The following is a 14,017-nucleotide window of genomic DNA, read 5'->3' on the forward strand; positions in this document are numbered from 1 at the left end:
GTGACCACATTATGATGACACAGTGATCACAGTATGAGCACACAATGATCACAGTATGATCACAGTGACCACATTATGATGACACAGTGATCACAGTATGAGCACACAGTGATCACAGTATGAGCACACAGTGACCACAGTATGAGCACACAGTGATCACAGTATGAGCACACAGTGACCACAGTATGAGCACACAGTGATCACAGTATGAGCACACAGTGAGTGCGCAGTGACCTCACAGTGATCACAGTATGAGCACACAGTGATCACAGTATGAGCACACAGTGATCACAGTATGAGCACACAGTGAGTGCGCAGTGACCTCACAGTGATCACAGTATGAGCACACAGTGATCACAGTATGAGCACACAGTGATCACAGTATGAGCACACAGTGACCACAGTATGAGCACACAGTGATCACAGTATGAACACACAGTGATCACAGTATGAGCACACAGTGAGTGCGCAGTGACCTCACAGTGATCACAGTATGAGCACACAGTGATCACAGTATGAGCACACAGTGATCACAGTATGAGCACACAGTGACCACAGTATGAGCACACAGTGATCACAGTATGAGCACACAGTGATCACAGTATGAGCACACAGTGAGTGCGCAGTGACCTCACAGTGATCACAGTATGAGCACACAGTGACCACAGTATGAGCACACAGTGATCACAGTATGAGCACACAGTGATCACAGTATGAGCACACAGTGACCACAGTATGAGCACACAGTGATCACAGTATGAGCACACAGTGATCACAGTATGAGCACACAGTGAGTGCGCAGTGACCTCACAGTGATCACAGTATGAGCACACAGTGAGTGTGATGTGACCTCATATTTCGACCACAGTATGAGTGCACTGTGATTGTGCAGTGACCTCATGTTGTGAACAAAGTATGAGCACACAGTGAGAGCTCTGTGTGGTTACACTTTTAGTTCACTGTGACACTCACATTATGACCGCACCATGAGAATATTGTGAGCTCATAGTGACATCATTGTGAGATCAAATTGTTGACTGGGCAGATAGCAATTACATTTGGCCCGGATCCGTTTTAAGCCCCTTGCCTCCGTTTCTATCTTAGAGACGTTTTCTGATTGTGAACCAGATCCGTGCCAGATAGAGGTTTCAGCTTAAACATTCTAACTGCCATCAGTTCAGTATTTACAGTGAGGAAAATAAGTATTTGAACACCCTGCTATTTTGCCAGTTCTCCCACTTAGAAATCATGGAGGGGTCTGAAATTGTCATCGTAGGTGCATGTCCACTGTGAGAGACATAATCTAAAAAAAAAAAAATCCAGAAATCACAATGTATGATTTTTTAACTATTTATTTGTATGATACAGCTGCAAATAAGTATTTGAACACCTGAGAAAATCAATGTTAATATTTGGTACAGTAGCCTTTGTTTGCAATTACAGAGGTCAAACGTTTCCTGTAGTTTTTCACCAGGTTTGCACACACTGCAGGAGGGATTTTGGCCCACTCCTCCACACAGATCTTCTCTAGATCAGTCAGGTTTCTGGGCTGTCGCTGAGAAACACGGAGTTTGAGCTCCCTCCAAAGGTTCTCTATTGGGTTTAGGTCTGGAGACTGGCTAGGCCACGCCAGAACCTTGATATGCTTCTTACAGAGCCACTCCTTGGTTATCCTGGCTGTGTGCTTCGGGTCATTGTCATGTTGGAAGACTCAGCCTCGACCCATCTTCAATGCTCTAACTGAGGGAAGGAGGTTGTTCCCCAAAATCTCGCAATACATGGCCCCGGTCATCCTCTCCTTAATATAGTGCAGTCGCCCTGTCCCATGTGCAGAAAAACACCCCCAAAGCATGATGCTACCACCCCCATGCTTCACAGTAGGGATGGTGTTCTTGGGATGGTACTCATCATTCTTCTTCCTCCAAACACGTTTAGTGGAATTATGACCAAAAAGTTCTATTTTGGTCTCATCTGACCACATGACTTTCTCCCATGACTCCTCTGGATCATCCAAATGGTCATTGGCAAACTTAAGACGGGCCTTGACATGTGTTGGTTTAAGCAGGGGAACCTTCCGTGCCATGCATGATTTCAAACCATGACGTCTTAGTGTATTACCAACAGTAACCTTGGAAACGGTGGTCCCAGCTCTTTTCAGGTCATTGACCAGCTCCTCCTGTGTAGTTCTGGGCTGATTTCTCACCTTTCTTAGGATCATTGAGACCCCACGAGGTGAGATCTTGCATGGAACCCCAGTCCGAGGGAGATTGACAGTCATGTTTAGCTTCTTCCATTTTCTAATGATTGCTCCAACAGTGGACCTTTTTTCACCAAGCTGCTTGACAATTTCCCCGTAGCCCTTTCCAGCCTTGTGGAGGTGTACAATTTTGTCTCTAGTGTCTTTGGACAGCTCTTTGGTCTTGGCCATGTTAGTAGTTGGATTCTTACTGATTGTATGGGATGGACAGGTGTCTTTATGCAGCTAACGACCTCAAACAGGTGCATCTAATTTAGGATAATAAATGGAGTGGAGGTGGACATTTTAAAGGCAGACTAACAGGTCTTTTAGGGTCAGAATTCTAGCTGATAGACAGGTGTTCAAATACTTATTTGCAGCTGTATCATACAAATAAATAGTTAAAAAATCATATATTGTGATTTCTGGATTTTTTTTTTTTGATTATGTCTCTCACAGTGGACATGCACCTACGATGACAATTTCAGACCCCTCCATGATTTCCAAGTGGGAGAACTTGCAAAATAGCAGGGTGTTCAAATACTTATTTTCCTCACTGTATATCTTTTTTACAGATCTGGCCCAGATCACTTTTCCCATAGGTAACCGAAAGACATTAGCTGTGTCTGACACTGATTTGGTCCAGATCTGCAATATGAATCTGAGCCGATACTGTTTTCACATAGGCTACACTGGTGTGGCCCGAATCTGTGATACATATCTGAGCCGACTGCATTTAAAAAAGGGCTAAAAACTGCTCTGGCCCATATCTGCAAAATATGCAAAATATCTGATTTGAGCCACTGTTTTGACAGAGACTACCTGATGTGGACCACATCCGAAATACTTTTCTCAAACTGTGTGAAGATCTCCGTGGAATAAACATTTTCAAAACAACATGGTTACCTGTCTGCATTTTTTTTTTCTATCTAGAGCATGAGATAAATGCATTGTCATTAAGCTGAGCAATATTATCAGTGTTTAAAAATTATACAGCAACATTTTGTGATGCTATAAGGTCCGTTACAGCACAGGTCCGTTTGAGCTCCGTTTTAGGTCCGTTTTATGACAGCGCCAAAAGTGCCAAGTGAACGTTGGGTCTCGCTTGACTGTCGTCTTGCAGATACGGTCCACATCCGTACTACGGACTTCAGCCAGAAGCGCCAAAAAAAAAAATATATATATATATCATCAAACCAAGCTGTCAACGCAGATTTATCTGACCAGCTACAGGCTACCACACGTAAGTTAGTTTTTATGTGTTTATTCGGTTTATTATGTACATCTATTTGTATGTGTTTATTCTAATTTACTGTCTATTACTTAAACGTGCAAGTGAAATGCTGTTTGCTTTGTAGATATCAGTTACAGGCTGATGTTATTTGCGCACCTCAAAGGAGTCTGTGTTATGTTAAAGCCGCATCTGCTATAGCGCTACTGCGCTATACAAATAGCATGAGTGTAGCACAGAATAGACCCAATTATAGGATAATTATAGGATAACCGAATCAACTTTTTAATATCATGGCATATATTTGCGCTAATGTGCTGAATTTTAAAAGGTAGTCTTAGCTTAGGATGTCCAGACGTCCCCGGTTTCAGGGGACAGTCCCCGTTTTTGGTTGCCTCCGGGAAAATACAGAAAAAACTACCTATGTCCCTGTTTTTTGAAGATAAAACTTGTATGTATTTCAATCAGATTGACAGTCAAACTAAAAATGTCCCCGTTTTTTCCAAAATTTTGGGATTATGTCCCCGGTTTTGGTCTCGGACATCTGGTCATCTTATCTTAGCTTTAGCTGCTATGTCGGTTCATTTATGAGACGAGCTCCAGGTTCGCCAGCGCCTCCGTGTCCTGATTATCTATTTTCTAATAGCCTTTATTAAATCCAGAAAATTTGTTGATGAAACATCGATTAAAATTAAGATACAATTAATAGGCCTACAAAACGAAATTAAATTTAAAGACAGGCTTTGTGCTTTCAGTTTGAGGTCTGTGAAAGTTTTAAAACATTATTTTATTGCCGCTTTTAGAGCGCTCACGTCCGTAACGGAGAACTGTCTGTAAATTTTTTTTTTTTTTTTTTTTTTTGTGAAATAAATTTCTAAAAAAATGCGACTTAGTCCAGTGCGAGGCTATAGGTTTTTTTCTTACTCGTGGCGCATTTTTTGACTGATATGCGACTCCGGAGCGACTTATAAAATAGGCTACGGTAAGTTATTTATTCTTTTTGTGCAAATGTCCCATAAAGTCCCATCCTTTAAGGATTAATTTATGTCCCGTTGACCGGTCCATTGCATTACGAATAAAAGCAGAATCAATAAAGTCAAAAATGTGATGTGCAGTCAGGTGGTTTGAGTGTGTGCACGTTTTTTGATGAGTTTTATAGTCTTGATATTGTTTCTTATTCAAAAGTGGTGACGAATCTTGTAATCTGAACCAGGCATATGATCACCGTGAATCATCTTACCCAAACATTGGAGTGTCCGTGCTCAACTTATGCCGAGTTCAGACTGCACGATTTTAGCCCCGATTTTGGGTCGCCGACAGGTTTTGAGAAATCACCGACAAATGCCCGAAATCACAGGCAAATCGGTGCTCGTTCACGTGAGTGACAATCATGCAATGTGAATGAGCAAAGACGGGATCTGAGAGAATAGCCGACGAGTCGCCCGTGAGATATTTGGCATGCTAAATATCTGGACCTGTCGGCGATTCAAAATCCTGCTGTGTGAAAAGTGTTCTGACTGAAAACTACATCGGCGATGACCGACAGCCAATGAGAGCAGCGGGGAGTTCGGGGAGGAGTTATAGGCCACAATATCAGTATTTTAATAGATATATTTACAATTATATCAAAAAGAAACAAAGCACAAACATTTGCTTGACCAGCAGCACATTGCAAAATTATTTATTTACCCCCAACTCTCTTTGCAGAACACACAGTCCTTGCTCCCCTTGTCTTCCCAGCCATTTCCTCATGCATAATATGTTTTTCTTTTTCTCCTTTTCGCTGCAAATCAGTGCACAGACAATTTGGATCGCAAGCTTCTTGCAGGCTATCATTTTTAATAACAATTTCAGTCTCGCGCAAGAGCTGCGATCTACGCACGCGGGATTTTGCGCTATTTCCTTATCACTTCTCGCGTGTGTTTGGTTGTGTTGTGAAACGTAGTTTGCGGACCAGACAGAAGTTGTCGGCGATTCTTCCTCCAGAAAGTCATGCAGTGTGAAACCTCCTGTCGCCGATGCATCGAGCAGTGTGAACATACCAGTAACTGAATGTTACCCCAGATAGTCACGCAGTGTGAAAAGAACAGTGACCCGACTACTTTGAAAATTGTGCAGTCTGAACTCGGCATAAGGCAGAGGCGGCATCTATGCCGGTGAACCGAACAATGGTATAATGATTCAGTTCGACTCCCAAGACAAGACGATGCTCACCCGACTGGCCAATAGGAGCGTGGCCCCGCCCATGACACAATTTTCACAGTGAGAGCAGAATCCTGACATGAGAGCAAGAAATTGCATCGAGAGCAAAGAAAAGCGTTTTGAGAGAAACACTTTTTTTTTAGAGAGAAAATGTTTTCACACTGATAGCAAAATATATATATTTGAGAGTTTTTTTCAAAGTATTTTGAGAGAGATTTTTTTTTTTCAGAAATAATTTTTAAAAATTCAAATTTATATTTTTTTATGTTCTATGAGAAAATACTTTCTCTCAAAACTTGTTTTAGTCTCAAATATTATTATTTTTTGCTATTGGTATGAAAACTTTTTCTCTCAAATATTTTTTTTTCTCTCATGAAATGCTTTTTTGCTATCAGTGTGATAACGTTTTCTCTCAAACTTTTTTTTTTTCTCTCAGATCATTTATTTTCTCGCATGTAATAAAGACACAATTCTCTCTCCATAGGTCTGGAGCTCAATCTCCAAAAATGTCTAAACAAATGGTCAAATATGCTCTAAATAACTACTTAATAACTGCTCGCTTAAAAAAACTTAAATCTACATTCCGTGACACAACAACGGTATTTGTAAAATGATGGTGTTTGCTCGTACGCCATGACGCTCGCTGTGAGAAATGCTGCAAGCAGAGTGAAACGGTTCCAGTGCTGATACTGAGGGAATATCGCATGGCTGGAAAAGGCTCTCAGCCAATCAGATTCGAGAACCAGAACGAACTGTTGTATAAATTAAAATACATTAGATCAAGTGTTTCATGAATAACTGCTCACAAAAAGTCATTTAAATTGCTGTTGATTTTTTACTATTCGTTTTGTCTTGGGATCAGTAAGAATATAAGCAGTACAATACAGACATTTGAAATCATGTGAATTAATAAATAAAGGACAGATAGTTTTTACTGTCAAACAGACCACTGTGAGGTCTAAGCATGCAGTCTTCATATAGGTAATTCATTTCTAATGATTAATAGAATCAATGAATGAACATTTTATTTATTTTTAAATACTCTCAATTGGTGCAGATCTGTTTTTAAGCACTTTTCGAATTATGTCTCTGATTTCAGCTGTATTTAAAACATAAATTATGGGATTTAGCATTGCTGGAACAGCATATGCCAGAGATGTGCTGATGATTCTGGAATTTGGAGTGCTATAAAGCAATAAAGAAGTAAGGTATGTGAAGAATATTGGGAGGAAATATATTCCTACTAGCAACAGGTGCGAAATACAGGTCTTCAGTGCTTTTAAACGTCCTTCCCAAGTTGTAATTTTGCTTAAAACACAAAAAATCCCCAGATATGACAGGACTATAATGAGCATTGGTGCTATAAGGTATAAAGATGTGTAGAGAAATCCCATAATTTTATTAATGCTATTGTCATTACATGCCAACCTAAACATTGGTCCATGATCACAAAAATAACTCTGTATTACATTGGTTCTACAGAATGAAATTTGGGTAATCAATGACACCATCATGGCCACAATAAAAGAATTAAATAAAAAAATTGCTGAGAAAAGTAAACACATATTGGTATTGTTCACAAAAACATGATATCTCAATGGCAAACAAATTGCAATTAAACGATCATATGCCATAACGACAAGAGTCAGACTCTGCATGGCACTAAAGAAGAACACAAAAAACATGTTTACCAAACAAGCATTGAAGGAGATGTACTGTGAGTCAAAGAGAAAAGTCTTCATCATGTTGGGAATCAGTGCATTAGTTTCACAAATATCAGCCAAGGCCAAGTTAAACACACCAATATACTTTGGACTGTGCAGGCTCCGGTCAAGAGCTATAATGAGAAGGACTATAGAGTTCCCAATTATAGTAATAAAATAAATGATAAATAAGAATATGTAGTGATAAGTGCTGTTCGGCATACCTGTAAGTCCAATGATGAAAAAGAATTCAGGATGAACAATGGTAATATTATTGGAAAAACTTGCATTTACAGAACTCATGGCAGTTTTTGCGTTTGGTGTTTTGTACAAGCTGAAAATAGAAATGACCACAAAGATATAAGGAAAATCTAGAGAATTCACAAAATTGTCTTTTAACAAATAGCTGTGTTCAAAATATAAATATAAAAAATAAATACCTAAATAGACATTTGCAAATGCTGTAAAACACAAAAGCTGTAAAACATTTGAATCACAGACCTGTATAAATAAAGTTTTGGAGCCAAATCAAACTGACTGACTTAGTGTCTGACTGCTTATAAATTGCTTAGAATTACTCACAAGCAACACTAGTCTTTATTCTCCCAAGCCTCAAAGATACCCACTGATACCCACATCAGTGATCCAGATATACTTTCTGATTCATCTCTTGAGAACCTTCAGACCACACAATGATGTAATACTTGTATGTTGCATGATGTAAAACTAGTATGCTTAGTTTGGATGGATGTTGCCTTTACTTACTGGTCTGAAAAAATAAAAGCCACAACAAAACAAAATCGTCACAACACAACGGAAACAAGCCACAACACAACAAACGTTTGGATTTGGGGCATGCAAAAAATTAAAAATAAATCTTGCATCACAATAAGTGTATTGTGATTGTCAAAACATTTTAGTAACTAAACAGAATTTTATTAGGTTTAGTGACAACATGTTACAATGTTTACATGGTACAATTTCTGGTAAGCTATGTTTGTTTATTATAGCTTGACACAAATTTCACGATTTCAATTCAATTCAATTATTGACTCATTTGGATAAATATTAGGTACACACAATAGGCATTAATTTTTCTCAAGAAAAAAAAAAACCCTCACCTAATGCTGTAAACATACAGAGAGCCCTATCAGCTGGTAGTATTATTTAAGGTTAAAATTAACTCATAATTAAATATAATGCTTTTTTATTATTATTATAATAACAACTTTATTTAATGATATAAGTAAATAATAATAACTATGTAATATAGTACACATATTTAGCAAAATACTCTCAATAGCTCTTTTTTCTAGCCAACTAACATGCTATATATGAAGAGTTTGGTTCCAAAACGCGAAAAATCCATTTTGATTAATATGCGTAAAAAATGTGTTTTCTTTACCAAGAAAATGGCAAGATAAAAAACACTATTTTCTGTTTCAAACTTTCACATAGCATCTTTGTTATAATAACATAAATTCAAATCCAGATTTTGATTTTCAAAGATTTATTATAAAAACAGATTATTTTTCCCCCAAAATGCAAAAAATTCATGACACTTGTTTCTCAAAATGCAATTAATCAATTGAATCAATATAAAAGTTATTTTTCATATTGAAACTGTTGAAAATACTCAACAAAGTAAGTTGATCCACATATGACAGCCTCTGAACTTGGTCAATACTAATCTTATATACAGGTACTGGACTAAAAATACATTCAATCAGCCATTGCTAGGAAATACCTCCTGAACTTTTTTGACGGCGATCAGCTGTAAAATGGCTTGGTCCTGTTCGGTTTTCGTTGACTGAGTAAAACATTTGAAAGTTTTTCAAAAGATCCCCTGGGGTCAATGTGTCAGCGTGACAGAAGTTTGATGCTGTCGTGTGAGAACAAGCAACAGCTGGCATTTTTAATCTTTTAGATTAGATTAGATTTTGATGGCTTATGTTTCTTCTCTACCACAGGTAATGCCGACAAAATTATTCATTTTTTTGTTTGTTTGTTTGTTGATAAAGTAGATAAGGAAAACTAGGATGCTGGGTGTATTCAAAGTGCCGCCGTTACTGTTTACAATGCGTGGAATGGTGCGCTGTGATTGGTTGAGCGGATGTATGGCATTCTGAGAAGGGAGACTGGCATTTGCCGCTGTTTGGAAAGAAAGGGAGAAAACATGACAGAATAACACGGCGGATATCGCATTTTACGTAAAAAATTAAAAATGTACTTTTCAATACCGACCAGATACAATACTTTTTAAAATGGCGTTTATCACGTTTTGGAACCAAACTCTTCAAATTATGGTCATTAAATGGCTTTCCTGAGGTAAATGTTATGTGACAATTGATCTCCAGCTGTTTTATTGACCTCTTTCCGCGGTTGAAAAACACTGATTGATCGATATTATGTATGAGGAATATACAACGTTAGGTTGTAGGCTATGTATGTTATATATTGTTATATATTGTCAGAAGGATGTGACAGACCATGTATGGTTAAATGTGTATGTGACGTCATTGGAGATGCGCGAACACATGAAGTAAAGTGGAAACACTGAGAAGCATGCGATTGTGAGATTCTTTATTTGTAGAAAAATAAAGTGATTTACAGAGTGAACCAAGCTTATAACAGGCTACTGTATCTTTCAACATTGTTCATTTGTGTTTATTTAGCCTACTATTAGCTAGTAGAGATGATCGGTTCACGTGCCGCTTGAACTGCCAAAACGGTATTTATTGTTTGAATTTCGTAATAGAATTGACAGAATCTGAGAGCTGATTTTTTTATATAAATAAGTAACCTGCTCTGTCTAGTCTATCGGTCTCCGTGTCCTCTTTGCTTCATGATTTTTCTGTGCATGAGAAAATGGATGTGTGGCGTGAGAGCGTGTGAAAAGTGTCAATTGCGTGAGTCTCACGCTGAATGCGTGAGAGTTGGCAGCCCTGGTGTAATTGATTTTTAAATGAACAAAATATTTTTACTGAATGTTTTGATATCCTGATAATCTTAATGTATCGATTCATGAAACAAGCAGAAGATGGATAAATTATTTTTGATTTAGATTTTTTTTAGATATTTTTGGTTTAGCTCTGCTCGTTTCATGAACACCCACTGATAGTCAGCTGAAATGTTATCATTTCAACCATTGTCTTCCTAGGCTGGCAAGTTTTGTCCATTTTGTGGAAACGATCTGAGAACTATTACAGCTTTATGCATCTTGTGTGGCACTAATGTCCTGCTTTTGGCTGAAGAAGTTGAACATGGTAACCTAAGTATGCGTTAAGTCTGCCTTGGAACCTAAAGTGTAAGTCTAAACCTTAAGTTACTGTTATTGGAGCATACTGTTTATTAACTGAATTCTAAGAAAGCTGTTTCTACCAATTAAAGTTGTAACTTTATAATAACATTTCTATTATGTATTGAAAGCTTGAGTGTGTCAAATTAAATTTAGTATCATTTATGTCCTTCTTTGTATAGACATATAAAACATCTTGTGGTGAGCAGGACTTGGCCGAGGATCCATGGGAGAACGGCGCGAGGCCGGTGGCGTGATTAATAATGAGTGACACTTGCGCGACTCACCGGTCTCGTATCTCTAATGGAGGAGGAACAGGCCTGGACTTTGTTATGTTTTGTTTCTATTTTATTATGTGGCGTCCGTGAGGGACTGCTGCTTTTACTTTCGTTTTGTATTTGTTTATTTATTTTATTAAAAGTTGTTGAATGTTCGCCGGTTCCCGCCTCCTTCTTCCCACAAAAACATACTGCCTTACACATCTTAATGCTAGATTTTATTCTTTCTTGATGGTTAGACTCATCAGTCCATGTTTCTGAGGATGATCTTCTTCAAAAGTACTAAAGAGATGGACACAGTTACAGTGTCATTGTGGATTTTTTGGCATCGAAGCACAAAATTTAAAATGAGCCTTCATACCCTGAATTTTTGTACAAACGAAAAAACGGCTTGCCTTTGGACATTGTCCGGACAGTTATTGACGAGTTGAATGGCTCTGGACAGCATTGTGGTTACCGCACAATGTGCCAGACCCTACGTCAAAAACACAATCTTACAGTGAGAAGGCAAGCTAATCCATTAGGCATTGAACAACGCTCAAGTAGAAGATTTGTGAGAAGGGTTTACCATTCTTTGGGGCCAAATCATGTCTGGCACATTGATGGCTATGACAAATTAAAACCATACGGTTTGGCTATAAGTGGCTGCATTGTTCGATTGCTCCTATCTGGTTTTTCCATTTGCGTTTTAGTCACATGGTCAGGAAAGGATAAAAGAAGACTGAAACTGTTGCTCTGGGTGCTTCCAAGGGGGTAATCCATCACCCAGAAAGCGTACCTTCCCTGGGGGCCGCCATTGATTAGCAGACCATCACCTGCTGTTAGCATTCCATTGACTTTTTTCATTCATTTTGGCGTCACTTTGACAGTGAATAACTTTACATCTGAGGCGTTTAAAGACTCCATTTGTCCATTATTTATTTCTAAAGAAACACGACAATGTATAAAAGGCTCCATTACCTTGTATCTTATATGTTATGGCCCCGTAGAATCAGTTTTTGTAAAAATAGGCTAACGATTGCGTCATAACCACGCGACTCTCAGTCGCACAGTAGAGTAATTACCGTATAAAGAGTCACAGGAGGAGAAGCTCGCAGGCAATCGGGGGGGGGGGGGGGGGCATGGAGGCATAAAGTCAAGGGAGAAGCCCATAGAGTCATAAAGTTGCTCCTGCTCCTAGCTCATGGACAGCTCATACTCACGCTCTCCATCTCTGCAAGATTCGGAAGGGAATGATTCAGATTTATTTTGGCACAGCTACTAGAAGACAGACAGGTTGCTCACGTCACATCTACGTCATCAAGCTCAGTTTGAGGCTGCGCAGTACGTTTAGCCATCAGGAAGTGAGTGCTTCTAATTGACTTCACTTTTCTCCGTTGAAGTCTATGGGGTCACTGTGTCCATTTCTTTTACTGTCTATGGGTGCTTCTCATTTCTTATTTGTGCAACCTCGTTTCCTTTCGTCATGGAGGAACTTGAAGTAAATACTATTTTTTTCTTGACGAAACAGCTACTAATGGTCTCTGCGATCAACTTAGCTCATGATGCTTTTGGGAAATGCAGCCCAGACCTGAATCAGCCTTTCGTGACATTTGAATTCTCTGGTGTAATGTAATCTCATGCAGAATGCAGCACAGTGATTGGAGTAAACGAGTTTCTTCTCGTTAATAATGCGCACCGAATCGCTTAATGAACCGATCCGCTCTGAGCTGCTGAAAATTGTTATCACAACAATATGCTTCATGCTTCATCATACACGCATGCTTCATGAAACACAATGCTGACATATTTACCTAATCGAAAAATCGCACTGACTACTGAGTATACACACACACACACACACACGTGTGTGTGTGTGTGGCAGGTGTAGAAAAAAACTGATATTTCCGACACCTGATGCACATTTCTTTGTTCTTCATTTTCTAGAACAAGAGTTTAAGAACCTTACTGTATTTTTGTGCAATTAATTAAGAGAAAGTACGCCATCTTACTCCAACGAAAGTGACTTGAACGCACATGCCGTCGTAAACACGACTTCCCACCTCATAGGTTACATATGAACTTCGGCTCAATGCAGGCTCATCCGGGTTACTGAAGTCAACAGCGCTAGGAACGTTTTTTCTTCGTGGAAGTTTTGCATTTGGTGAGCTAATAAAGTATTAAAACTCAGTCAAATCAATATTTTGTGTATTTAATTATGCTATCCAGGGGTGCGTTTCCCGAAAGCATCGTTGGCCAACTATGGTCGCAAGTTCATCGCAATGTCCATTGAACTCTATTAGTAACGAGGGAACTTGCGACCATAGTTGGCTAACGATGCTTTCGGGAAACGCACCCCAGTATCGTGGACTCGCTCTCTCTTGTTTCATGCAGCTGCTGTCATTTTAGTATTATAAGATACAAAGGTACGATTTTAAAACAGTTTAATTGTAAATAAATATCTCTTATCTCCATAATTATTTATGTGGTGAAATGCTGTGTAATAAGTGGTATGCCTGTATAGGCTACCGTATTTCTTTAATGTCCGTCTAGTTTGAACTTGCCGCGGCTGCAACTGCTCTCTCCGCGGACGCTTTGTGTTTAAAGACCTAATAAAATATTTCAAATCAGATCAATATTTCGTGTCTAATTATTTACTAATGTGGCAAGTAGCCATGTAATAAGTGGGACAATGTAGATCCAGCCGGTCCTCATCACCCTGTCGGGGGTTATTTTGAGAGAACAACCTGGCCGGATCTACATTATCCCTTACTTGGCTGACATTAAAATTCTCAGGTGTCTGGATTGTTTCAGGTTTGTTTTGTGTCTCTCTTGTGTCACGGGTGTGGAGCTGCTGGACAGCATTAAATAAGCACCAATGAGCAATGTTTTGCTTGTTACTTTGCCTATTTATATCCTGTGCTTGTCAAAACATATTGTCCAGAGGATTGCATTCTTCTGCTACTCACTCATGTTCTCTTGCCCAGTTGGATTTGCTTTTGTTCCTTCTTGCCCCTGCACCCTGGAGGCATTGTTTGTAAATTATTGTTTTCTGTATAGAGAATCTGCATGCATTATTCCTTTAGTGGC

At 38.9% G+C, this 14,017-nt stretch overlaps 1 protein-coding gene across 1 annotated transcript; it reads right to left on the reverse strand.

The window, feature by feature from the left end:
- Positions 1–6,703: 6,703 nt before the first annotated feature.
- LOC311091334 (olfactory receptor 52E8-like) lies at positions 6,704–7,697 on the reverse strand (the record flags this gene model as incomplete). The annotated part of the gene is made up of 1 exon (XM_084127227.1): positions 6,704–7,697. The coding sequence occupies exon 1, from the start codon at positions 7,673–7,675 to the stop codon at positions 6,704–6,706; it is 972 nt and encodes a 323-aa protein (XP_083983353.1). The 5' UTR covers positions 7,676–7,697.
- Positions 7,698–14,017: the final 6,320 nt, after the last annotated feature.

The sequence above is a fragment of the Abramis brama genome, assembly GCF_963993115.1.
Source record: "Abramis brama genome assembly, chromosome: 10".
In the NCBI taxonomy this organism is placed as follows: Eukaryota; Metazoa; Chordata; class Actinopteri; order Cypriniformes; family Leuciscidae; genus Abramis; species Abramis brama.